The sequence below is a fragment of the Myotis daubentonii genome, chromosome 5 (assembly GCF_963259705.1).
Source record: "Myotis daubentonii chromosome 5, mMyoDau2.1, whole genome shotgun sequence".
In the NCBI taxonomy this organism is placed as follows: Eukaryota; Metazoa; Chordata; class Mammalia; order Chiroptera; family Vespertilionidae; genus Myotis; species Myotis daubentonii.
Window position 1 is genome coordinate 91,530,436 of NC_081844.1, and position 25,088 is coordinate 91,555,523.

At 45.2% G+C, this 25,088-nt stretch overlaps 1 protein-coding gene across 2 annotated transcripts in view; it reads right to left on the bottom strand.

The window, feature by feature from the left end:
• Positions 1–25,088, bottom strand: part of FAT2 (FAT atypical cadherin 2) — a 73,765-nt gene that overhangs the window by 19,396 nt on the left and 29,281 nt on the right. For both annotated transcript variants that reach the window (XM_059698949.1, XM_059698948.1), the window contains exons 5-18: positions 24,034–24,345; positions 22,679–22,889; positions 20,749–20,888; positions 19,624–19,905; positions 18,327–18,537; positions 12,594–16,652; positions 10,925–11,121; positions 9,810–9,963; positions 7,744–7,977; positions 5,999–6,382; positions 3,305–3,519; positions 2,159–2,296; positions 1,419–1,562; positions 916–1,113 (exon numbers count right to left, since the gene is read on the bottom strand). In XM_059698949.1, coding sequence (XP_059554932.1) covers positions 916–1,113; positions 1,419–1,562; positions 2,159–2,296; positions 3,305–3,519; positions 5,999–6,382; positions 7,744–7,977; positions 9,810–9,963; positions 10,925–11,121; positions 12,594–16,652; positions 18,327–18,537; positions 19,624–19,905; positions 20,749–20,888; positions 22,679–22,889; positions 24,034–24,345 — 6,879 coding nt within the window. The remainder of the gene's footprint in view (positions 1–915; positions 1,114–1,418; positions 1,563–2,158; positions 2,297–3,304; positions 3,520–5,998; positions 6,383–7,743; positions 7,978–9,809; positions 9,964–10,924; positions 11,122–12,593; positions 16,653–18,326; positions 18,538–19,623; positions 19,906–20,748; positions 20,889–22,678; positions 22,890–24,033; positions 24,346–25,088) is intronic.

Here is a 25,088-nt window from a genome sequence, read left to right on the forward strand (position 1 = left end):
AATGCCCCTTCTTCATGAGGTTAGCCACCCTCTGAATATGTATCTTCCTGTGCCTTAGGAGCCTCTCATCACTTTCTTCATCTACTAATTGTTTATCTCCACAATTAGAATCAAAAGCCCACAAAGGCAGGAACCATTCACTTCTTTCCCCTGCTGTATTACTAGAAGCTAGCATAGGGTTCAGCATATGATAGGTGCTCAATATATTTGTTGAAAGACTGAATGCATGAATGACTAGTTGACTGGCTGAATGGATGAATACATCATCCTGAACCTAGAGAAGTTCACAGAATATCAGGGTCCACTAGACTTGAGATTTAGGAAAAGGATTTGGGGGGAATGAAATGAGAGAGTAGTGTTTGACCACCATCTTGGCCACTATCACTGGGTAATTCTCATACAACCCATAGCAATAACACCAAAATCTCCTACATATGTATATATGTTCTCTCATTTGACCCCACACCAATTCTCTGGGGTAGGTCTTTAACAAGACTTGAGGTTCAGAGAGCTGTCCTGACCAACCTTAAGGAGTGAGAGCCAGGTTGAGGGTGTTCTGCCTGGGAGAAGAGCAGAAATTAAGAGCTTGGGTCTTTGGGTCAGAAGCAATCCACCTCTGCCACTTACTAGTTTGAAGCAATCCACCTCTGCCACTTACATGTAGTATTATTCTGAGCCAGTCAGTTAGCCTCTGTGCACCTCAGTTATCACATCTATAAAGTGGGGTTATAACAATACCTGCCCTAAAGCATGTTGTGAAGACTTATTGCAATGATCCATGTTTAGCACTTAGCCCAGTGCTTGGCACATAATAAGAGCTCTTCGTTTTTTTCTAATAATTGAAGCCTGGTAGTGATTTTGCCAGCACATTTATTGTCCCTATGATCACCACCACCGGCCCAACACACCCCTCACCTCGATCTGAAGCTGATACCATTCCTGGACTCTCCTGCTCAGGTATGTGGTGGTCATCAGCCATCCATCTGGGGTCACTCGGAAGACAGAGCCGTCATTCCCCTTGGTGATTTGAAATGAGTAGGGGGGGCCATTCTCTGAGGAGTCTGGGTCACTCGGGATCAGCTGCAGGACTTTGCTGCCGATGGGGCAATTCTCCTAGACCGAGAGTAACAGGAAATCAAAGAGCAAGATGAGCCCCAGTTCTTCCTCTCACAGCTTTCTGCATCCCCTTTTCTGGGATGTGTCCTCAGCACTCTGGCTGCTCCCAGGCCATGCCTGCACCCTGAGCTGTCATTCATGCATTCTGCCTGCTTGTGAGTTAGTTGCTGACTGTGTCGATCTAGACCAGTGCACGGTCACAGCCATTGTTCGGGGAGACTGATACCAGTGGTGCGTGCTCTCCTCCAGGAGGGAAGTGAGGGGAGGGTGGGTTCCGTGTGCCTCTGGAAGGCCGCGCGTACCTGAACAGAGGTGCTGTAGTTTAGCTGGAAGAATCTTGGTGGGTTGTCATTGACATCAACCACTTGGATGGCGACGTCTGTGTCCTCATGCAGTGGGGGCCGCCCGCTGTCTGTGGCTCGGAGCCTCAGGGAGTAGCTGGAAGTCTACATAGCAGGATGCCCAGTGAAGAGCTAGCAATGAGACCCCTCACTTCCACCCCCTGATTTACCATTAACGTTTTCAGAAAAATAAGATAGAGACACTTCCTATGTCCATCCCCCGTTGCCCAACCATAACATTTTAGGGCCTAGGTTCTGGAATTAGGCAGACATTCATTTCCAATTCAACCCTTTCCTAGCTGTGAAACCTTGGGAAAGTGACCAGACTTCCGTGAGGATGATATCAGGATCCACCTCCGTGGATTATTTTAAGGATCAAATGGCACAATGAATGTAAAGCACTTAGCAAAGTTGCTGGCACAGCGCAGGTGCTTGATAAATGATAACTTGTTATAATGATCTGATGACCCCTGGTCAGTGGTGAGAAGCTGGCCTGAGCTTCTCCAGGGAAGGTTAAGGGTCATTCAGTCCCTCTCCTGCCTCTGGCCTCAAAGGCCATAGAGGCCCCACTGAGAAAACAAGTGGGGCAGGTCTGGAGAAGTGTCAGGAAGGGTTGTTGACCACAATTCATACTCTGGACCTGTAGCAGGGCTATAATCTGCTTTGATGAGCTCAGATTGGGCCCCTCCCACATGACTCACCTGTTCCCAATCCAAGGCCTTGGCCACCTGTAGCTCCCCCTTCTTGGGGTCAATGGCAAAGTGCCCCAGCTGGTTCCCTCCTACCAGGCTGTAGGTGATGGCACTATTTAGGGGTCCATCTTCATCAGTAGCTGACACCTGCAGTGGAAGGGGGTGATGGTTGTGAATTGAGGGACAAGAGGGACCAGAAAGGAATCTTGGCCTCTGGGAGTATAGGGGGAACAGATATGTCCCCTCCCCAATGACTGGACCACAGTCATCCTTGCCAAAGAAATTCATTATTTATATCTTGGTATGGACTTTAGCATGCCATGGTTCATTCTTCTATCCATTCATTAATTCATTTACTCATTGACCCATACCAATAGGTTGCTAGGTCCTGTGCTAGGAGGTGAGGAATATTGCAAAAGAAATATGCTCACAAAAAGCTTAATACCTAATTTTACGGCTAATTCTAACTTGTGGGCAAGATATGATCAACTTTAGAAAGCTGATCAGCTTAGAAAACACAGTGATAAATTCCATCTGGAGAGATTAGAGGATTCATGAAGCCTTGAAGAAAGGATGGCTTCTGGGAGTGGAGCCCACATTCCAAGCAGAGGAAACAATGTGAGCCCAGAGGTGTGAAAGTGCAGAGGGTGTGTGGGAAAAGGTACATCCTCCAAGGTGGTTGGAGCATAGGGTTCATGTCAGGGAGTAGAAGGAAATAAGACTGGAAGGCAGAATGAAGAGGGGTCATAGAGAACCTTGACTATGGGCATAAAGAATTTCACTCGTGCATTGGGAACAATTACACGCTTAGATGTGAAGAGGTGTTATTTAATGTCCACTCCTTCCCCTCCTATACTAACACTCCCTGTCATGCGCTGTGACCAGGCCTTTCTCAGGCTTTGGACCTTCTAATAGTCTTCTGGGACCTCTCCCGAGCCCCCTTCCACCAGTACTTGATCTAGATCTTATTAAACATGTCCCTGAGACATTTTGTCGTGGGAAACAGTTTGACTGAGTGGCTGCAAGTCAGAGTCAAGCCTGTAGTATATTAATTGATAAAGTAATTCATGCTCATGAATGACCAGGAGAGAGAGAGAGAGATAAGAGTTACCCCAGAGTCTAGGTACCCCAAACAACAAAATTGTAGATCCTTACTGTGAGCACAGTGTCACCCACGATGGCATTCTCTAAGACCCTCGTGCTGTACAGATCCTGGGGGAATCTCGGTCGGTGTTCATTGATATCAGTGATGTTGACCACAATTGTGGTCATGTCACCGAGGGAAGAAGAACCTTTCCGGCTGCACTCGATGGACAGGAAGTACTTGGGGTTTGTCTCAAAGTCCAGGCTTTTGTTGACGTACAGGATCCCTGGTGGGGGAGATGGGGCAGAGGGAGAAGGTGATGAGCGCCGAGGCAGTTGGGAACATAAAGGCAGAGGGCTGAGAGGCCTTGAGCCAAACCCTAGGAGAGGCAGCTCGGTAGGTCAGGAGAGACAGATCTCCTCCATCACCTCCTTCATCGTCTCCTTCTTCCGCTCCTCCTTCAGTCCCTCCATCATCTCTCATCCCCTCCTTCACCCCCCTCTTTATTTACCCTCCCTCATTACCTTCCTCTCTCCCTCCATCTTCTCTCATTTTTCCTATTATTGTTCTCAATGGCAGTGTGTCCCTCATTTCTTTCTGTAATATTTCATTGAGACCTCATTAAGTCTGAAGTATTAAATCTACCTATATTATATCTATAAGAACCCAATGGAACATAAAAGCGTGATTCCCATTTTGTAGGTGAGTTAACTGATTCTCCCAACAGCTAAGTGACCTGTTCAAACTCACTCAGCTAGTGAACAACAGAAGTTAAATTATAAAGAGCCATATAATACCCAAAGTTGTTCAATAAATTGTTAGGGCATAGACGTATTATTCTGAAAAATCAGAAAATAAAAGAACAAGGTTTTCCTGCCATTCCTGGATAAGCAAATAGTTAATGGTGGAAAACTCTTCTTTATAAAAGAATTCCAATTATACATGAATGAGGAATGATTGGGTTAGAAAAATCACCATTTTGCAGCTCCAAATGGAATAATGTACCTAGGAAATAATCATCAAAGCATGCTAAACCCTTAGAGGAAGAACTGATGAAGAACTCTATATTGGATGAATCAGGCTGACAACCTCAAGCCCATGGTCAATCTTAACCTCAGAAAAAAGAACCAGTCAGCCTCCAGACATAGTGAAAAGAGAGCCCAACATTGTCTACAAAGAGTTGTTGCCAAAAAATTGAGCTTGAACCTGATGAAGATCATTGATCCAAATGTCATTTATAAGACCTATAAGGGCTAGAGGGATGTGTTAGATTATTACATAATAAGGGTACAGCCCAAAATATAAAAACTTCTGACCAACACATGACCCAAGTTTTTCATTAAATAATGGCAGGGGGAAATAAAGATAGAAAGGAAAACATCAGATATTAAAAGAGACTTAAGATTTTGCATATAAATGAAATGCATGTGAACATTTGGGGGCTGTTGACAGACACACTAACTTCAAAAGACATTTATAAGATAATCTAAAAAATTATCTGGCTAGGTATTAGACTATATTAAGGAATTACCTTTTAGGTGTGATAATGGTATTGTGGTTGTGTTTATAAAAGGAGCTCTTATCATTTATATATACACACCGAAGTATCTAAATGATATAATGTCTGGGATTTGCTTTAAAATAACTCAGCTATGGGTAGACGTGGGAGGGTGACGGGAGAAGATGAAACCAGCTGGTGTGTGTTAAAAATTCCTAAAGCTGGGTGATGGGAACAGGTAGTTTATACCAGCAGTCGCCAACCAGAAGTCCGCGGACTACTCGTGGTCCGTGAGGTCCGAAAGGTTGGCGACCGCTGGTTTATACTGTTTTCTATTTTGTATTTGTTTAAAGTCTTAATACAATCTTTAAGAAAATATTGTTCAAGTTTGGCTGGCGTGGCTCAGTGGTTGAGTGTCGACCTATTAACCAGTTGGTCATGGTTTGATTCCTGGTCAGGGCACATGCCCGGGTTTGGACTTAATCCCCAGTGTGGGGCATGGAGGAGGTAGCTGATCAATGATTCTCATCATTGATGTTTCTCTCTCTCTCCCTTTCCCTTTCTCTTTCTGAAATCAATAAAAAAATATATTTATTTTTTTAAAAAAGAAAATATTGCTCAACAATAAGGGGCTGCTTTAGGAGGCAGATTGCATTACTACAGGGGTACTATTGGGAGGACTCGCATGGGTGTGGATTGCCCTGGGAACCTCTCAGGCCCTTCCATGAGGTTCTGTGAGCCTGATTTAGACTCTTCAATAGCTAGGAGCAAAGAGGGGAGACCGTTTCCTAGTTCTCTCTCTCTCTCTCTCTCTCTCTCTCTCTCTCTCTCTCTCTCTCTCTCTCCACTAGAATAAGGAGAAATCAGGGGTGCCAGGATATTTGGGGAGGGCTCCAGGAGAGAAGCTGGCAGCCTTGTCCTGGGCTGTTAAGCCCCACATTTCACTAAGTGCTTTTACCTCTGCAGCCAAGAATGGAGGGTGGCCTCAGCCTCCTATGGCTGGGTGTGAGCTGAAATCTTGAAGCTGAAAACTGGGAGGTGAGTGGATTGCTTAGGGTGCTGGGTGGGGATGTGGGGAATAAGGGAGGTTGCCACATAAGCTGGCCCTGGGGTGCAGAAGGGACCTGGTATCTGGAGAGATGCAGAGTGAAGAAAGGGCCAAAGGAGTTTGGACTGGGAGGAGCTGCGTGGGGCAGATACACCCTGTATGTGAGGGATCAAAAGTTCCCCAAGACCAGGGCCAGGGCTGCCTCCAGCGCCCTCTCACCTGTGCGGGCATCCAGGCGGAACCTCCCCTGCTCATTCCCGCTGACCATGCGGTAGCCAGTCTTCTCAGACCCCGGGCGGGTGAGGGTGGCCAGCTGCAGCACCTCCATGCCAAGCAGGGCGTCCTCGGGCACCTGCACGCTGTGCTCCGTGTTCAGGAACACGGGCAGGTAGTCTTCGAGGCCCACCACGGACACCGTGACGGTGCCCAGTGTGGACAGCGGGATCGGGGCGCCCAGGTCAGAGGCACGGACGGTGAGCTGCAGTGCTGCCTGCGGCCCGACCCGCAGGGGCTTCTCCAGTCGGATCACACCCGTGGTGGCTTCGATGGAAAAGTGGCCTTCGGCAGAGTCCGGCAGGGAGTAAACCACCTGGGCGTTAGCACCTGTCGGGGAGACCAAGGGCATTTGGACAGTTCATGGTAAACGGGTGCAAGGTCAGAGGATGTGTCCTGTGAGGGTGGTGGGTTTGGAAACACGTGACTGGAGACACTAGGGCTCCTCCACCCTGAAAGGGGAGGTTGGGGCTGAAGCAGGTAGGGGCTGAAGTCGCCACCTCCTAGTCTTTGAAGGGCTGTCGTAGGCTAGGATCTGGGAGATCTGTGTGGCCACAGAGGCAGGACCAGGACTAATGATTGTCAGCTCCAAATAGGTAGCACTTGATCATTATCTGAGGCACCATGGAAGGAAGGGCTGCCTAGGAAGTAGGGAGCTTCCTGCCCCTGGAGGTGAGCAAGCACTGGCTAATTGAGCATTTGCAGTGCCTTGTAGCCATTCGCTGCGTTTGCACTATTTGCCCTTCCTAGTACCCCTGTATCCCCCCAAAATCTCTCACCTCCTTCATCGCCAAGCTAAAGCTCACTTCCTCTAGGAAGTCTTCAATTTACTTCGCTGGGGTCAAACAAAAGAGAATATTTTGATCCCACTTTTATCATCATCATCATCATTATCATATCCTATGTTGATCTGACTACTTTTGACCCCAGGGCATTTTTTTATCCTACCTCAATTATAAAATTTGACTCAAGAAAAATTGGAGACACACACATACACACATACATACATACACACATACATGACACCCCATGTATATGTGTGTGTGTGTGTAGAATCACAATAAAACACTTGTTGGCAGAAGCTATAATTGGAACAATATGGAACAAATACTCCCTGATGATTCCAATATGCCCTTGTAAATTTTAAAAGGAAAAGGATTAAATCTAATGAAAATGATGTTATTAAAATGAAAATGTAAGATATTGAAAAGGATTCCACATTATTGTATAGAAAATTGATCAAGGAATTTAGTAGGCTTAATGAAGTCTGTGCCCCAAACTCCTTTCTTATAGCAAATTTATCAGAGTTAAATAATTCTGATTGGTATACTTCAGATTAAATTAGTATGCTTAAGATTTCACTTTTAGGAATATATCCTCTAGAATAATCAACCCAATAAGGGACATTCAAAATGTCCTTGGGGTTAAATGGCAGGATTGAAAGGGCTCCAGGTCTAAGTGGCAATGAGAAACAATGAGGCTGAAATGCTCTGTACTAGCCTCAAAAAATTGCCAAAATCTTTTGTCATCTAACACTGAGGTATACAGTTTGTGAATATTTTCCACTTGTAAGTGTCCATAAACTCCGTGAGGAGGCACAGTCCTTACCAATCCCAGAGCAACACACAGAGCCAAACCCTCACTCAAGGTGACCCCATGAGCAAATGGCTTCCAAGCCTTCCTGTTCTCACCTTGGTCTGGATCCCGAGCCAGTACCACGGCCACGGGGGTCTTAATGGTGGTGTTGTCAAAGACAGCCACAGCACAGTGGCTGGGGAAGAAGCGGGGGGCATTGTCATTCACGTCCTCCACCTGGAGGGTCACATCTGCCTGGCAAGATTGGCCGCCTCCATCCGTCGCCTTAGCAACAAGGCTGTACACATCCTTCCTCTCTCGATCTAGGGCTGTGAGTGTGGTCAGCACCCCTGTCCAGAGAAATGGCAGCAGGTAAGCTTTCTCTGGGGAGAAAAGAAGGCCAGCCTATAGCCACTCCCCTCCCCCAGTACCTGCTCACTTCCCTAATCCTCCCAAACACACTCCACCACCACATCACCAACTTGACATACATACCAACAAGCTGCAAAGAGGCATAACATTTCAAAAGAGCAATTAGACAATTTCTAACAACACATAAACTGTGTTTACCCTTTAGCCCACAATTTCATTTCTAGGAATATATCCTCTAGAATATTCAACCCAATAAAGATATTGTTTATAATAACAACATACTGAAAATATCCTATATGTTTTTCAAAAAAGACTGGTTAAATATATTATGATTTAGCCATATAGTAAAATACTGTGCAACCAAAAAGGAATTGTAATAGAGCTTTACATACTGTCTTGCTAATTTCTCCAAGATATTGTTATGTGAAAAAAAAGCAAGTCACAATATAGAATTCTGTATAGAGATTTTGGAGATGCATGGAAAACCAATCTAATAGACTATACACCAAGAGTGCTTATCTTTGGGGGAGAGGCTAATTATTATGTAGGCTTTCCAATTTCTGCATAATATACGCCTACATTGTTTGAATTTTTGTACAATAAACATGTATTATTTCCATATTGAGAAAAACCAGCCCCTCCCCCCCACTTTTTTTTTGCTCCGCTAATCATCCTGCAGCTGAACAAACAATAGCAGAAAGAGATCAGGTAACCCACCTGGGGTGACTCAGCATTCCCATTCTGGAGTCAGGAAGGACAATGTTGTCTCCTGTCTATTCAGCCAGCTTCCTGGGACACCACTCTCACCGCCACCTCCCTGCTCAGGAATCTCCAAAGCTACTGGTTCCAAGCCAAGTGTTGGCAGCTGGCCCATCGTGACCGGCCCCTCTGTGCTGCCCATCCCCACACTCTCCCCTACATCAGGACAGGGATCCTACCTTTGTGGGCTGCTCTTCCAAAGGAAGCAGACCCCATCCTGTCTTTACCAAACTCTCACAGCCCAGCCTCTCCCAGGGATTCCCAGTCTGTCCTTCAGGACTTTCAGCTTCCTGCTCTCTGCTTTGTCCCCTAACGAATGATAATGACAATGGCAGCCACATCTGTTGAATTCTTATTATGCGCCAGACCTGGGCTAGGCTTCCACATACTTTATCTCTGATCCTTACAATAATACAGGTTTTATTCCCAGTCTGCAGATCTTTGACCTTGACGCTCACCTGCCTAAATCCTTCAGTGGCTCTAAAGGTGGATTTGGCGCCCCTCTCCTGAGGGTCTTATCCTTTGCCCTCTCTCCTCCCCTTCAGTGCACCAGTTTCTGGCCCTCTATAAGGTCCTGATGTGCATGCTCTTTGCAAAAACTAGGTCTTTGTGTAAATTCTCCTTCTGTCTTGTTTGTCCCTACTACTTACTACTCTTTTATCCCCTGGCTAATTCCTCTATGTCAAGTCTCACATAAAATGGCCTTTCTTCAGAGAGCTTTTACTTAATTGCCTAAGTCAAGTTCTCCTATCAAAATTCTTCTTAAAACCCTGCATTTTATTTTCTTAACTCAGCACATTTCAAACCACTGATTCAATGACTGCCTTTCCTATTAGATTATAAAGCCTAGATCTTTGTCTTATTAGTTTATTCATTATGTCCCCAGCATCTAGTTCAATGCTCAGCACATTGTGCCAGTATACATGTTTGCTGAATAAATGGATGGATGGATAAATTAATTCCTGTTTCTTTCCCCAAGGAGCCTACCATAATACTGGGCATTTGGTATTCAATAAATAAATGGTTCAATGCTGTAGCTCAGGAAACCCACCTGTATGAGGATCTAGTTTAAATTCATCTGCTCCAGGACCATGCAGAGTGTATGTGATCTGAGCATTGGTATCAGAGTCCAAGTCTGTTGCAGAAACTTGCAAAATGAAGTGTCCTGGAGATATATCTTCACTGACTTTGCCAGTGTAGAGAAGCTGGAGATGGAAGACAAAGAAGAGGGGAATTGTGGGAGATTCATTTAGATCTAGAGAGAGGCAGGGTGATACAGAGAGAGACAGAAACACACACAGAGAGAGTTTAGGGTTTAATTATATGAGGGCCTTAGGGAAATATCCCTTATCAAAAATGTAACTGCCTTTGCCCTAGCCAGTTTTGCTCAGTGGATAGAGCATTGGCCTGCAGACCGAAGGATCCCAGGTTCGATCCCAGTTAAGGGCAAGTACTTAGGTTGCAGGCTCCTCCCTGGCCTGGGCCCGGGCCCTGGTCGGGGCGTGTGCAGGAGGCAACCAAATCGACGTGTTTCTCTCACATTGATATTTCTCTCTATCTTTCCCTCTCTCTTCCACTCTCTCTAAAAATCTATGGGAAAATATATCCTCTGGTGAGATTTTTTTAAAAAAGAAAAGTAACTGCCCGGTCTGCATGTTTGTGAATACCTTTAACCAGGAGGAAGTTATCTGTGTTGGCATGTATTACCCATGCAGAAGTGGGCATATATGCATATATGAGCATGGGGAGTGGGCAGTGCAATGTTTCTTGGGAGGCAGGTCTTTTCTTTATGGATGCATTTGATAATAAGAATCCATGCTAACAAACTGAGCCATGGAAGGGGTTTCCCATTCGGCATGGCAGGTTGTGCTTGGAGAGTGAAGAAGTTACTTTATTTCTGGGCATGTTTTGCAGAGAAATAATCCTTGGTAGGGGCAGAGGCATAGACCATGGATCCTAAAGAGCTTGATGACATCCCTATGGGAAGACCAAGGAATTACTTAGAATGATCCCTGCTCAAGGCACTAGTTTGAGGCCAGCCAGGGAAAAGCAAGGACCGGTGTAGTCAGTGATGGCCTGTCTCAGAGACGGTCCCCTGAGTCCTTCTCCTTCCTCTTGCGCTTCACTCCAGCTTCCCACCCACCCAACACTTTACCAGGCTCTCACCTGTGAGCACTGAGGGCTGTTGTCATTGATGTCCAAGACAAAGATCTCCACAATGACTGAAGCCTGGAACTTGCCATCAGAAGCTGTGATTCTGAGCAAGTACTTGGCTATGTGCTCACGGTCCAGGGTTTTCCTTGAGAAAATACTCCATTCGTCTCCCACTTGGCTGATGCCAAACTGGCCCAAGGGGTCTCCCTCTAAAAAGATGAGACAGAGATTCCAGAAGCTGAGCAATTCAAATGAACCAAGCTTTGTGCCACAGGGGCTGCCCACCTGACACTTTTAGAATTGCTGGCCCTTAACTAGGGATTCACAATTCTACATTAAGTCAGTTATTTATTGTTATGAAGCATAACCATGTCTTCCAACTTCAGGGGCCACATGTGTAATGGAATTATTAGTGCCAGAAACACCACTCCAAAATATGTGCCTAAGGCAGGTTTCTTATTTTTTGTTTTGGAAGGAATTGGAGGAAGTTAAAGGGAAGGCATTTTAATTCTATACAGGAACCTTCTAGTATCTGTTCAACAGTAGAGGGGGTGTGGAGAGCGACCAACAATACTAAACTCTCTGAGGTCTTATTTTACAGCTGAGGACACAGACTAAGTTGAGGGTCAGGTGATTACTAGATTTGCTTCTGAGTCATCTTCCCTTGACACCATCCACTGGTAGAAGAGATGGGTTTCTGAGGTTCTAAGATTCCAGAGTTCAAAGATTCAATTATTCTAAGAGTTGATAACATTCTATTATCAGAGCTTTAAAGACTTTTGTGTTTTTAAGAGTCTTACATAAGATGACAACATTTTATTCCCTAAGACTCCATATTTCAAACAGTTCTGATCTAGGATCTGTCTCCAGGAATCTATGATTCTTGATTGGGACTTCAGACTCTCCTCCAGAAGCTGTGATAGCCGAAGGAAACATATCTATGGGAATGGGATGACATGACACCTGGAAGAGGGGGAAGGGACATTGAGAAGTAAAGAAACTCTTTTGGTCACTAATTGACAGCTTTAGCCCTTGGACATGAATTGGGGTAATTTAAGTTTGCAATAGGTATCCACTGAGGAGAGCAGTTTGTAGAGGGTGATTTTAATCCCAGACGGAAGCTTGGAGTATGACCTTGGTCCAGTTTCTCCCTCTATCCGGGCTTTGGTTCTCCTATATGTGAAATGAAGGGATTGGGCTGTTTTTATTGCAACACTTAGGTATTGTGATTGAATAAGAAGCATTTTCTACTATCCACAACTTGCTCTAGGCAAAAGACTATTTTACAAGAACAGTCATGATGTGAGAGAGTTCTCGTGGATTACTTAACTGTTGATGCCTTCTCCATCTCCCAGAAGCTGAGAACAGTTACAGTATTTCATTTCTACACTATCTATGCCACCTAAAGTAATAAAAGATCCTCTTTGCAAAGACTTTTCCAACTTATAAGGGGCTCTCAGAATTTTTTCAAGTTACATTTTACTTGCATCCCTGTCATGTGAATGAAAACAGGCATGCCAAGTCTGTAGATGGGGCAACTGAGGTTCTGGGAGGGTCAGTGATTTACCAAGGTCACACTGTTAATAAGTGGCAGAGCAAAGACTTAAACCCATGTCTTAGGGCAACTCTTACTGGACTTCCGTGCACCCCAGTGCCTCCATTCCAAGTTAGGTATTCTTACCTGTGATATAGCAGGTGACCTGTCTGTTCTGCTCAGAGATATCGGCATCAAAGGTTTTAAGAGTGGCCACAGGTTCTCCAGGTTCACTGTTCTCAATCACAGATCCTCTGTAGTCTTCAGAAGCAAATTTTGGAGCATTGTCATTCTCATCTGTAATGGAGACTTCGACCAGGACCTGAGAAGATAGCTGGATGGTCCGGCCATGATCATAGGCTACCACATAAAAGTGGTAGGTCTGGCGGGTCTCACAGTCAAGTTCCTGGAGTGTGGTGATCCAGCCAGTCTCACTGTCAATGGCAAAGAGCTCATGGATATTACTATCAGGGTCCATGGGCAGTCTATAACTCACTTGGCCATCCTTCCCAGTGTCCTGGTCATTGGCTGTCACTTGAATGACTGCAGTCCCCACTGGCATATTCTCAGTGAGGATCGCCTTATATGGATCAGCCTCAAATATAGGCCTATTGTCATTGACATCCTTCACTTGGATGTTGACAGACACCAAGGAAATCAAGTTAGTGTCATTGTGGGGGCAATGTGCCATCAAGTCAATCTGGTACCATTTAGTGGACTCATAGTCCATCGCCTTCCTCACCTTTAGAGCTCCTGTGTTTTGGTCCAAGGAGAAGACACCATCCCTGTTGCTCTCTGGTGTGGTGCCCTGCACTAGACTATAGATAACTGGGTCTTGAGCTGCTACTGCCTTGACAGAACCAATTTCAGACCCTTCTGGAAGGTCTTCAGATGCAGTGAAAGTATACAGAGGTTCAGAAAATTTGGGCAAGGATACTTCATTATCAACCACCTGAAGTCGTAACAGCACCAGAGAGTTCCAGTGAGGAGGTCCCCCATCTTGGGCTTTGATTTTTAAGTCAAAGACCTGATTTTCCAAGCCCACCAGGCTCTCTTTCACCTTGACAACACCAGTGGTTGGGTTAATGTCAATGATCTGTTCATGCAAATCCTCTATTGAGTCCACTGAGTAGGTGACATCTGCATTTCGACCCTCATCTGCGTCATAGGCCAGCACCTGAATAACTGGGGAGTCTTTACTGACATTGGATTGAATGGACACTGTGTACTCAGAGGCTTTGAACTGTGGGGCATTGTCATTTTCATCTGTGAGGATAATCTTCACAGTACAGAAGCCCACTTTTCCTCCTCTATCCTGAGCCCTGACTTTAATAGCAATGACTCTTTCTGTTGAATTTTCTCGATCCAGTTTCTTCAGAGTGGTGATCTGGCCATGGGGGTTTATGGAGAACTTCTCATCTGCTAGTTTATTGATGATGGTATAATCTACAGTGCCATAGGGACCACTATCTTTATCTATGGCTAGCAACTCAATCACCTTAGTTCCTACCTTTGCATTCTCTGCTAACTCTGCTTCATAAACATGCTGCTGGAACTCTGGGCTGAACTTATTGGCATTTGTGGTGTTGATATACACGGGCACAGTTGTTTGGAAGACCCCATCAGAAGCACCTACCCTCAAATTGTAAAAAGGGCCCGGGTGCTTTTTGCAAAGGTTTGGCATAGAAATTATTCCTGAGGAGCTGTTAATGGAGAACTGACGGTCCTGATTGCCAGAGAGAATCAGGTACTCTAGATGAGAGGCGTCCCTGTTGTCGGGGTCAAGAGCTTGGACTTTGAGAGCCAGGTGTCCACAGGTTGCCAGCTCACTGACAGTGGCTTCATACTGAGGTTGCCTGAACTCTGGAGGGTTGTCATTGATGTCAGACACACCGACAACCACAAGGGTTTCCCCAGTGAGTGGAGGGTTTCCTCTGTCCATGGCCCTAACCTTCACATGAAAGTGCTGTTGGGATTCATAATCCAGCTCTTGAACTGTGGACATCTCCCCTGTGCTCCCATTGATCTGGAAGAATTTGGAAACATCCGAGCCATCCTCTACAATCTGATAGGAGACATCACGGTTCTGCCCTGAGTCCTGGTCAGAAGCCAACAGTTGGATCACAGGTGTCTGTGCAGGCAAGCCTTCTGAGATCGAAGTGGTGTAGACCAATTGGGAGAAAGTGGGAGGATTATCATTGACATCCTCCACCAGGACTTCCACAGTGGCTTCAGAAAATGACCCCTGAGCTGTGTCTGTGGCTCTGACTGTGAACACGTGTTTGGTCTTAGACTCATAGTCCAAAGGGCCTGTTACTGTTAGCACACCAGTCTTAAAGTCAATGGTGAAGAGCATCAAGGGCTCTTCCTCCACAATGTTGTAGATGAGCCGAAGTCCCTCTGGACTCCGGGCCTGGGTGTGGAGAATTGGGGTATATAGTGTGATATTTTCAGGCACTCTGACTTTATAGTAAGGACTCTGAAACAGTGGGTTGGATTTATTTCTTACAATGACAAGTACCTCTTCTGTAGTCTGGAGGGATGGGGTTCCTCCATCCTGAGCAATGACTTTGAGGTGATACTTATTTAAAGCTTGATAATCAAAAGGTTTCTTCAGTGATATGTCCCCAAGATAGGGGTCAATTCGAAAATATGTGTACTCTTCTGCAAATGCATATGTGACAGCACCATTTACCCCCAAGTCTTGGTCACTGGCAGATACCTGAAAGATGACATCCCCTGGCTCTGTGCCATCTTGGATGATTGTGTAATAAGGCAGATGCTTAAATAAAGGGTGATTATCATTGACATCTTCAACAGAAACTATGACCAGAGCCTGAGCCACCCGTTGAGGGGTCCGATTGTCCCTCAGTTCCACTGCCAACTTATGTATGTCCTGTTGTTCTCGGTCAAAGGCCACACCTCTTGTCTGCAACACACCTGCTGACTTGACCATACAAAACATATCGGTGCCATTTAAGAGGGAGTAGTAAAGGGTATCATTCAAATGATTGCCCTGGACGCCAAGAATCACCAGTGCCTTTCTGTCTTGCAAATTCTCCTTGACTGTTGCCCTGTAGACATTCTGGTCAAACTGTAAGCTTGTATTAAGAGCGTGTGTCAAAGAAATTTTTACCAGTGCAGTATCCTGATACAGGCCATCAGAAGCCCTAATGGTGAGCTCCCGGGAGTGTCCCAGGAGAACAGGATTCAACACAGATATTCGACCATTGATAGGATGGATAGCAATAGCTTCATCGGCATTGCCAGTTTTGATGCTATAACTGACTTCCGAGTCATCATCGCTGGCCCACACTGTGAGGAGCTCCATACCCCGATGGACAGGCATCACTATTGTTACCTCATATATCTGGTCTGAGAACCTGGGAGGAGAGTCATTTACATCTCTGATATAGATGATGACCTGAGCAGGCCTGGGTGCAAATAAGATGGGGCTTCCTTGGTCATGGACATAGATGCTGAATTGCAAAGAGGGCATGCTCTCATAATCCATCTCTGAAATGATGGTTAGCGTTCCCATGCTGGGATCAATTTTGACAAACTTCAAGGCCTCTTGCTCCAAAATTTCATAGACCAACAAGGAATTAGCTTCTTTGTCACTGTCGGAGGCACGAATTACAAAGGGGCTATTGTTTTCATCCATGATCATGCTGTACAATGGAGCTGCTTCACTAATTTGGCCCACAAAAGTCGGCCTTAAGAACATGGGAGCATTGTCATTTTCATCAATGATGTAAACAACAACCAGGATGTCAGTAAATGCTCCCGCCATATTGCAGCCTCGGATTTTCAGCTGGTAAGATGAAATTTTCTCATGATCCAAGTTCTTCTGGGTGGAAATGAGGCCGGAATATGAGTTCAGGGAGAATACACCATCCTTGTTTCCCTCTCTTAACTCATAGGTAACTTCTGAGGAGCTTGTAGCTGAGACAAGGAGGATTGGGGAACCAACAGGGATTGATTCAGGAATCTCTACAAAGTACTCAGCTTTTGAAAAGATGGGGGCACTGCTTTCTGAAGGGTGGACATGAATGATCACCGTAGCCAGGTCATGCCACCGTGGGGAGCCTTGGTCTTCTGCCTTCACTGTCAGAGTATACCGGGCATGATTTGTCTGATTAAGTTTCTGGGCTAGCGTGATGATGCCTAGTAGGGCATTGATGTTGAAGAAACCCTCGCTGTTCCCTAAAACAAAAGATAAGACAAATTGAAGTTAATTATACCCTCAAGAGGTACAAACTAAGCTTTCTACATGGGTAAAGAGACTATCACACAAAACTTGGACAGAGCAAAATTCACATCCCGTACCACCTGGGTTTAGTTATGATATAGGGTGTGTGTATATATATGTATAATGTATGTGTGAATTTTATTATATATGTGTAAACATATACATATATAATAATAAATGAACATTATGCTCTATGAGGGAAGACAGCAAGTCATGTCATCTCTGTTCCTCTACAGCATCCAGCTCGCTAAAGTATTAATTATTATGAAAGGTAATTATTAAATATCATTAATTATGAATTATTAAACATTACAAATTATCATTACAATTAGATACTAGATGTTATCATTTTTGTTACATTAATTACCTATAATTAACACTTATCAGTGATAGCAATAATCACTGGCATTTGTAGAGTATTCTACAGTTTACAATATATATTAACATACATTTTCTCTTTCAATCTTTACAAAAGCCTTCTGGCATAGGTAATATTATCCAATTTTTGAGATGAAGAAAACTACCTAAGAGATACAGATACAAAATCATGATGTGGCATTAGCAGGAAATGAAAATCACTCCTAAAACTATGCCATACATCCTATAAAGTATTATAGATCCCTTCTATTATATAGGCACAAAGATATTCTATTTTTAAATGTTGCATACACATATAAGCATCCTCTATAGTCATTGGTATGTTTATATAACATACTAGAGGCCCAGTGCCTGACATTCGTGTGGGGGTTGGGGGAAGGGTCCCTCAGCCCGGCCTGTGCCCACTTGCAGTCCAGGACCTCTCAGGGGATATCTGTCTGCCAGCTTAGGCCTGCTCCCCACCTCAGGGAGTGAGCCTAAGCCGGCAGGCAGACATCCCCTGAGGGGTCCTTAGGGCTGCTAAGGAGGCGGGAGAGGCTCTCACCACCGCTGCTATGCTCATCAGCTGTGAGCCCAGCTTCTGGCTGAGCAGAGCTCCCCCTGTGGGAGCGCACTGACCACCAGGGGGCAGCTCCTGCATTGAGCGTCTGCCCCCTGGTGGTCAGTGCGCATCATAGCGACTGGTGGTTCTGCCCTTCGGTCAGTTTGCATATTAGGGTTTTATTATATAGGATGTGCAAATTCTCTTGTAACACCAGTAGTCCCTTAGTTGTTCTTACCATCTTTGAAAGTACATTATCTTAGGTCACTATAGTTCTAGGGAATGCTCTAGAGCAGCGGTCGCCAAACTTTTCGACCTCATGGACCACCAGTGGTCCGCAGACCACCAGTTGGTGACTGCTGCTCTAGAGCAGGGGTGGGAACTTATTTTCTGCCAAGGGCCATTTGGATGTTTATGGCATCGTTCACTTAATATAATTCACTTAATATAAATTTATGTTGCTATGAAAAAAGCTCCTAGATTTATTGAATTTCGCATCTTGCCTGGGTTGCCTTCACAGGGCCAGAACAAATCATCTTGCAGGCTTTATATGGCCTGCAGGCCGGATGTTCCCACCCCTGCTCTAGAGTGATAGCTTGCCAAAATTTAGAGAGCTTGGCCCTTGAGTAAATTCCAAATTCATGCCTGTGGTGCTTCTCCTTATCACCAAAACCCTGCCCCCTTCTGGACTTATAGCCAGGCCTCTCACCTTTCAGAAGGGAGTAGTGGACCTCAGCGTTGGCTCCCCTGTCACCATCCATGGCTCGGACTTGGAGCAGCTCGGTGCCTGGGACTGTGGTGTCAGGAACACTTGCCTCATAGTGGAGCTGGGTGAAGCGGGGTGGGTGGCAGTTTCCATCTTCCACGTGAATAGACACCCACACAAAGTTCCTCCTGATTGGCATCTCCTGGTCTCGGACCTATGGGCCCGAGGAGGTAATGGGGTGAGTAGCAAATGGAATGGGAAGAGGCTTGGTTAGATTAAGGTCAATAAAGTAGAATGCCAATGAAAAATACATCCAATTGTAGCTCTGTTCCTTTCAATTTGTCCCCATTTATGCTCTTTTTTCTTTTAAAATAAGTTTATTAATTATTGATTATTGATTATTAGGCTTAGACATTTTAATGGATAATCTTACTTTAGGAAAAGGCAGAAATTAACAGAGAAACAGTATTTGCCAAATTAGGTCTCAGAGAATATTAGTTTTTCAAGTTGTTAACATGTTGTGCAGGGGTGAAAAAAAAATCTATGGTTAAGTAAATTTAGGGAGCACTAAATTAAATGAAGTTGAAGTTTTCTTTACTTCAGGACTTCTCAGAGCCTTTAATATATATTAATATGCCTAGAGAATGATATACTAACATATAAGATCCCTGAACCTCAACTCAGGAAGGCTGGAATCTAGTTTTGGTTCCATCAGAAAGAACTATATGATGGTGAGCACATCTCTCTTCCTCTGTGGACCTCAGGTATAAGAGAAATGGTAGGATCAGGGCTTGGACCAGAGTGAGGCAAGTGAGACAAGTAGGGCATAAATATAAGGAGACACTGACTCTCAGGGTCATAAAAGGGCAGACAAAAGACCTTGAGAGTGAGTCTTTCTTAAGTTTTGTGCCCTATATAACTGGATCACCTCACCCTAGTGTTTGCTCTGGGTGAGAGGGTCTCTGGGTCCCTCCCAGCTCTGACACTATATAAATCCACACTGTGGTCATGCAGTTCATGGAACAGGGAGAGAACTGTCAGGGGATATTTGGAGCAAGTCTAAGATTGCAGGAGTTTTCTTGGCAGCTGTCCCATCTCTTTCTTCACTCCCAGGCATCCTTTATGGAATATACTTCTGGCAGGCTGTGAAATGTCACAACTCATCTCATGAATTATCATTATGAGCATCAGTACACCTGGCCCATCAGGGGGAAAGGGAACTTTCAGCATGCCCCCAAGCCTCCACCTCCACACATCTTTATGCAAGTAGATTTTTTACCTGATTTTTCAGTTAACTCACCATAACAGTCAGCATGTGCTGGGAGGGCCCTGAGCTCAGGTCCAATTTCCCCACAGTTACCAGGACACCACTGCTTGGGTCCAGCTGGAAGAGGCTGGCACTCTCTGGGTCTTGGCTGCCATGTATGGTGTAGATGAGGCCCTTGCCTTTGTCTTGATCTGTGGCCTGGACTCGGAGGAGCTCAACCCCAGGCAGTGTGTCTTGGGGAACTCTGACCTCATAATGAGCTTCCAGAAACTGGGGCCTATGGTGGTTAATGTTGGCAATCATGACAATGTAGACCTAGGGAGGAGAGTGAGACAGAAGATAGACTGTAAGATCCCTAAAGTCAGGGGCCTTATCTGCCTGGTTCCCCACCATATCATCTGTGCCCAGCACCATGCCTGGTACACAGTACTTAAGAATGTGTTGAATGAATGATAACATTTCAAAGTCATAAATCTTTCAGTTAACATGCAATCTAGTGGTTTTCAAAAACAAATTTTTTTTACAGGGTCTTTTCTTTAAATGAAATTTCATGTGCAATCTCAATATATGAAACAGATAAAATTCTGGCTGAAGCCAAAGTAGAAATCCAGAGCCCCAATTACTTGGCTATCATTCCTCATGCCCATGGTAGCCCCATGGCCCTCTATCTTTAATTAAAAACTACTAATTTAGCCCGGCGGTGTGGCTCTGTGGTTGAGCATCTACCTATGAACCAGGAGGTCACGATTCAATTCTGGGTCAGGGCACATGCCTGGGTTGTGGGCTTGATCCCTAGTGGGCAGTGTGCAGGAGGCAGCCAATCAATGATTCCCTCTCATCACTGATGTTTCTCTCTCTCTCTCCCTCTCTTTTCCTCTCCGAAATAATTTTTTAAAAAAAGTATATATTAAAGAAACAACAACAACAAAAACTACTAATTTAGACAAACCCCGTAATATACAGAGATCCACAGTGGGAAGAAGGATCCTTCCAAGATCCTTCACACACAGAAGTAGGATGTGTGTCAGGTAAGACTGGGATACAGAACCTTTACTCCAATTTAGCATTCTTTGAGGTAAAGCCATTTGTAGTTTCATCCCAACTAAGAAGGACTCCTATCTCCTCTCAACTTGAGAGTTCCCAACTGAAGCTTCTAACCTGGGTGGCAATGGTGTGGAACCCATCGGTCACCTCCACAGTCAAATTATAGCTCGACCTCTTCCTCGTGTCAAGAGGCTTGGCGATGATGATGCTGCCCGTGGTCTTCTCAATGTCAAAGTCCATGTCTTTGTCCCCACCTGGAGTGCGAGTGGGTGGGAAGCACACAACCTCAGTGACTTAGGCAGCAGAAGCACGACATGGGATTTGACTGGCAGATTTAGAGGAGTTGGGAGTAGGTGCCAACCTTGGCTGGAGGGACTGTAGGTATTCAAGGAAGAAACTGTACCAGGGGTGTAAGACTGTTCAGAAACAGTGCTATATCTGGGTGACAGGCTGGAGTTTATTCCCCAGGAGTCCAAAAAGCTGTCATTTATCTTGTTAAATTATTGTCAAATTTTTATTAAGATCCAAGTAATGATATGGAAAAAGGTAAACTTATGTGAACTGAAGAGTCCCAGAGGAAGACCAAAATTATTCACAGAACATATTCTGCAACTAGGATTGAAACATGCAAGAGTAATGGAGCTCTACTTTGTGGCTTCCAGGCAGTTTGCATGGCCTAATGATGCCTATGACCAGGAAAAAATGAAAATAACTCTAGTCATCAGGAGGAAATTGATTCAATTAATTCTGAGAATCTATAGAATTAGCATGCGGCTATTTAAATGTCTACTAAATAGAGATCTGTTTAGTGACATGGAAATATGTTCATCCTACATTTTTTAAACTTAGAAAGTAATATTTTAATATAACCCTGTGTGTGTGTGCATGTGTGTGTGTGTGTGTGTGTGTGTAGAAAAATGACCAGAACAAAACACATCAAAATTGTAACAGTGGATTAGCTTCTGATTGGTAAGAGTTTAGGTGATTTTTATTCTCTGCTCTGCATTCATTTGTATTTTCTCAGTGGTCTTTAGAGTACATATATTCATTTTGTATAAAAGAAAGAAAATCAAACAATGAAAAAGAGCAGTGAATCAGAACTGGAAGTAATTGCAGGAGGCCAAAAGCTTAAGACAAGTGCACATCCAACCTCTGAACCAGGCTGGGAAACTGTAATAGGAATCCATGGTTTGTGCTGTGCTGAAACTCTTAGGTTAAAGGTTCTTAACCTGGAATCCCCAGCTGGGTTTCAGAGAATCTATGAAACCACGAAATTTATATGTAAATCTATGTTTGTGTGTGCAACTTTGTGGGAATATGGTCCCAAGCATTCATCAGGTGCCCAAAGGGGTCTGTGCCCCCCGCCCCCGCCCCACTGATGTTTTGTGTGTGTGTGTGTGTGTGTGTGTGTGTGTGTGTGTGTGTCTTTTTTATTTTGTTTTATTGCTTAAAGTATTACAAAGAGTATTACATATGTCTCCTTTTTTTTCCCCCCTTGACATTCTCCCAGCTTCCCCTACCCCCTACTGTCTACCACTGATGTTTTTTAAAATCTTGGATTAAGGATAGAAAGGAGTTTCAGAGCAGGCCATCAGAGCTTGGACCCAAGTATCTTCTACAATAAGAATGGACACTTTGCCCTGATCTTGAGGATAGAACTTATAGCTGGGACCACAACATATAGCTGGCCTCAGGCTCATGGTCAATTAAGTTAGCGCTGCTTTTCACATGGAGGCAGAAGAAGAAACATAAAACTTGTGCTTTCTCTGCTGGGTCTCTCTGGACCACCCTTTTAGATCTCCCAGGCACTTGGGGTAGCTGAGGCACTGTCCAACTCTGGCTGTGTTTACCAGTGAGACTAGGCGGTTCTACCTGAGAACTACCTGGTGTGGAAGTTTGGCACAAGTGGTGCCCCTACTACTCACTGCCTCAGAGAACCACCTGTGGCCCCAAAAGGGGCTTCCACGGAGCATGACCTTGAGAGGACTCAGAAGGATCATACTTTGAGAACTAGGGATAGTCTATAAGGAAGGGGGGGCCTCACCTGAGATGTTGAACCAGAAGAGGCCAGGTCGGCCCTCGACACTGATGACCCCTACCATGTGATTCACGGGGTCTGTCTCCATGACTGTAAAGCTGTAGTGGGGTTCGTCAAAGGCCAGTGGGATGGAGGAGGGCCGGGGCTGGGGGATCCACTCGATGTGTAGCCGGACACTGGCCGAGAGTGGTGGCTGCCCACTGTCTGTTGCCTGGATCTGAAAAGAGGCCAAAAATGAGAGTGAGGCTTTGTCTGTAGGGCCAGAAGATCCAAGAAACAAGAAGATCCAGGTGACCATCCAAGACACAGGGTGCCCTGTGACTGACTGAGCTGGCCTCTCGTCTACTCATTCAACACACAGTGGAGGGCATACTGTAAGCAGGTACATGCTAGTGGTTGCAGGCACAGTGGTGAACAGAACATAGAACCTGTGTTCAAGAACCTCATGAGTAGTGACAAAATAACACTTACTATGTGCTGGTTCCAAACCAGACTTTACACACATGGACCCTTTACCCTCCCATCAACTGTAAACATAATAAACTAGAATTTATGAGCTTTCACGATTGTCAGGCCCTGCTCTAACAGCCATATGTGCCATGTCTAATTTAATACACATGACAGCCCTGAGAGAGGCACCATTATCACCTCAGTTTTGCAGGAGGAAATGGGTTTCAGCATGGTGAATATATAGCCTGGGGTTTTCTGCCTGGCCGGCAATGAGGCTGGGGTGGATTTAGGCTGTCTGACATGAGATCCCATGCCCTAACCACTTGCTATATTGGCTTCCTACAAGGCCCATTTTACAGATGATAAAACAAAAGCTCAAAGGGGTTAAATGACTTGTACAAGGCCACAGAGGTGTAACATGGAAGAGCCAGGATTAGAACTCAGGCTTATCTTGATTCTAAAGCCCCTGCTACTCTCACCAAAATCTCTATCTCTAAGAATAGGACCTTATTGCCCTCAAAGAGAAAGGCCCAGAATTCTGACCCTTTGTCTGATGTTGGGGTTCCCAGTCTCTCTGGGAGTAGCACCTTCATCAGGCCTGGTGGCTGCCTCCCTCCTCCTATATCCGAGAAAATCCCTAACCGACTATGTCCAGGGGTGGGCAAACTTTTTGACTCGAGGGCCACAATGGGTTCTTAAACTGGACTGGAGGGCCGGAACAAAAGCATGGATGGAGTGTTTGTGTGAACTAATATAAATTCAAAGTAAACATCATTACATAAAAGGGTACGGTCTTTTTTTTTTTTTAGTTTTATTCATTTCAAACGGGCCGGATCCGGCCCGCAGGCTGTAGTTTGCCCACCCACGGCTGGGCTATGTCACACCCCTCCAAGGCCTCCGTGCCCCCTCACCGTTAGGATGTTGTATTCTCCGGCAGCGAAGGTGTTGCTGGATGACACCATGCCCGTGACCGGGTGGATGCTGAAGCCCTCCTTGTCACTCTCCTCAATACTGTAGGTGACCCTGCCATTGAGACCCTCATCCAGGTCTGAAGCCACGAGCCTGTACACAGGCCCAGGGGTCACCGGGCTCAGCCTCTCTGGAAGGCGGACATTGAAGAGCTTGTGGGAGAACACAGGGGCGTTGTCATTGACATCCGAGATGCATACCACCACCCTGGAGGTGGACCTTAGGGAGGGCTCCCCGTTGTCCAGCACAGTCACCTGGGGACAGAATCCAGCATGAGTTGCCAAATACAAAGCAGGAAATATGTGTTGCCACCCACTGCAACCACTACCCCTGCTTTCAACAGCCTGGAAACATCAGTCTGTTCTTCGGAGTATGCATGTGACTTTTATTATCCCAACCTCACCTACTTGGAACCCAGCTCTCTGGCAACCTCACCCACAGGGAAGCCAGCAGGAACAGAGAAAGAACCAGAAAGAACTGGAAGAAGACAAAGTCACAGAGGCTCTAAAAAAATAGACGGTGCCCTTTCTCAGGAGGCCTGTGGGCCATTTCTCAGAGTCCACTGACTTTTTATTTGCTCATAATTCTCATAAGCTTTGTTCTCCAGTGTCTTCAAGCTACTAGAGGATAGAAGAAACAAATGAGAAGATGTTTATAAAGGAGGGGGTGGTACCTTTTGAGTCAGACAGGCAGCTCGATGCATGAAATGAAATCCAGAATTAGAGAAAAGACAGACAATTTTAGAACCAGGGAGTATTTCCTGAAGGGGCAGATGGTCCCTTGTATCAGTGACCCCGAGGGTATGAGACAGGACATTTCTACTCTAAATGGTTCCCATTTTTAAAAATACATTGCTGTTTAAAGATAAATGCCTTTTCTGGACTCTGGAGAGTGCTCCAGTCTCTAGAAGGCCAGTTAGCTGCTGCTAACACCTGTTTCTTACAAATGTATGTGCAGAGCCTGGGAGCACAGAGGCAAGTTTATTTCGTTTTGTTGA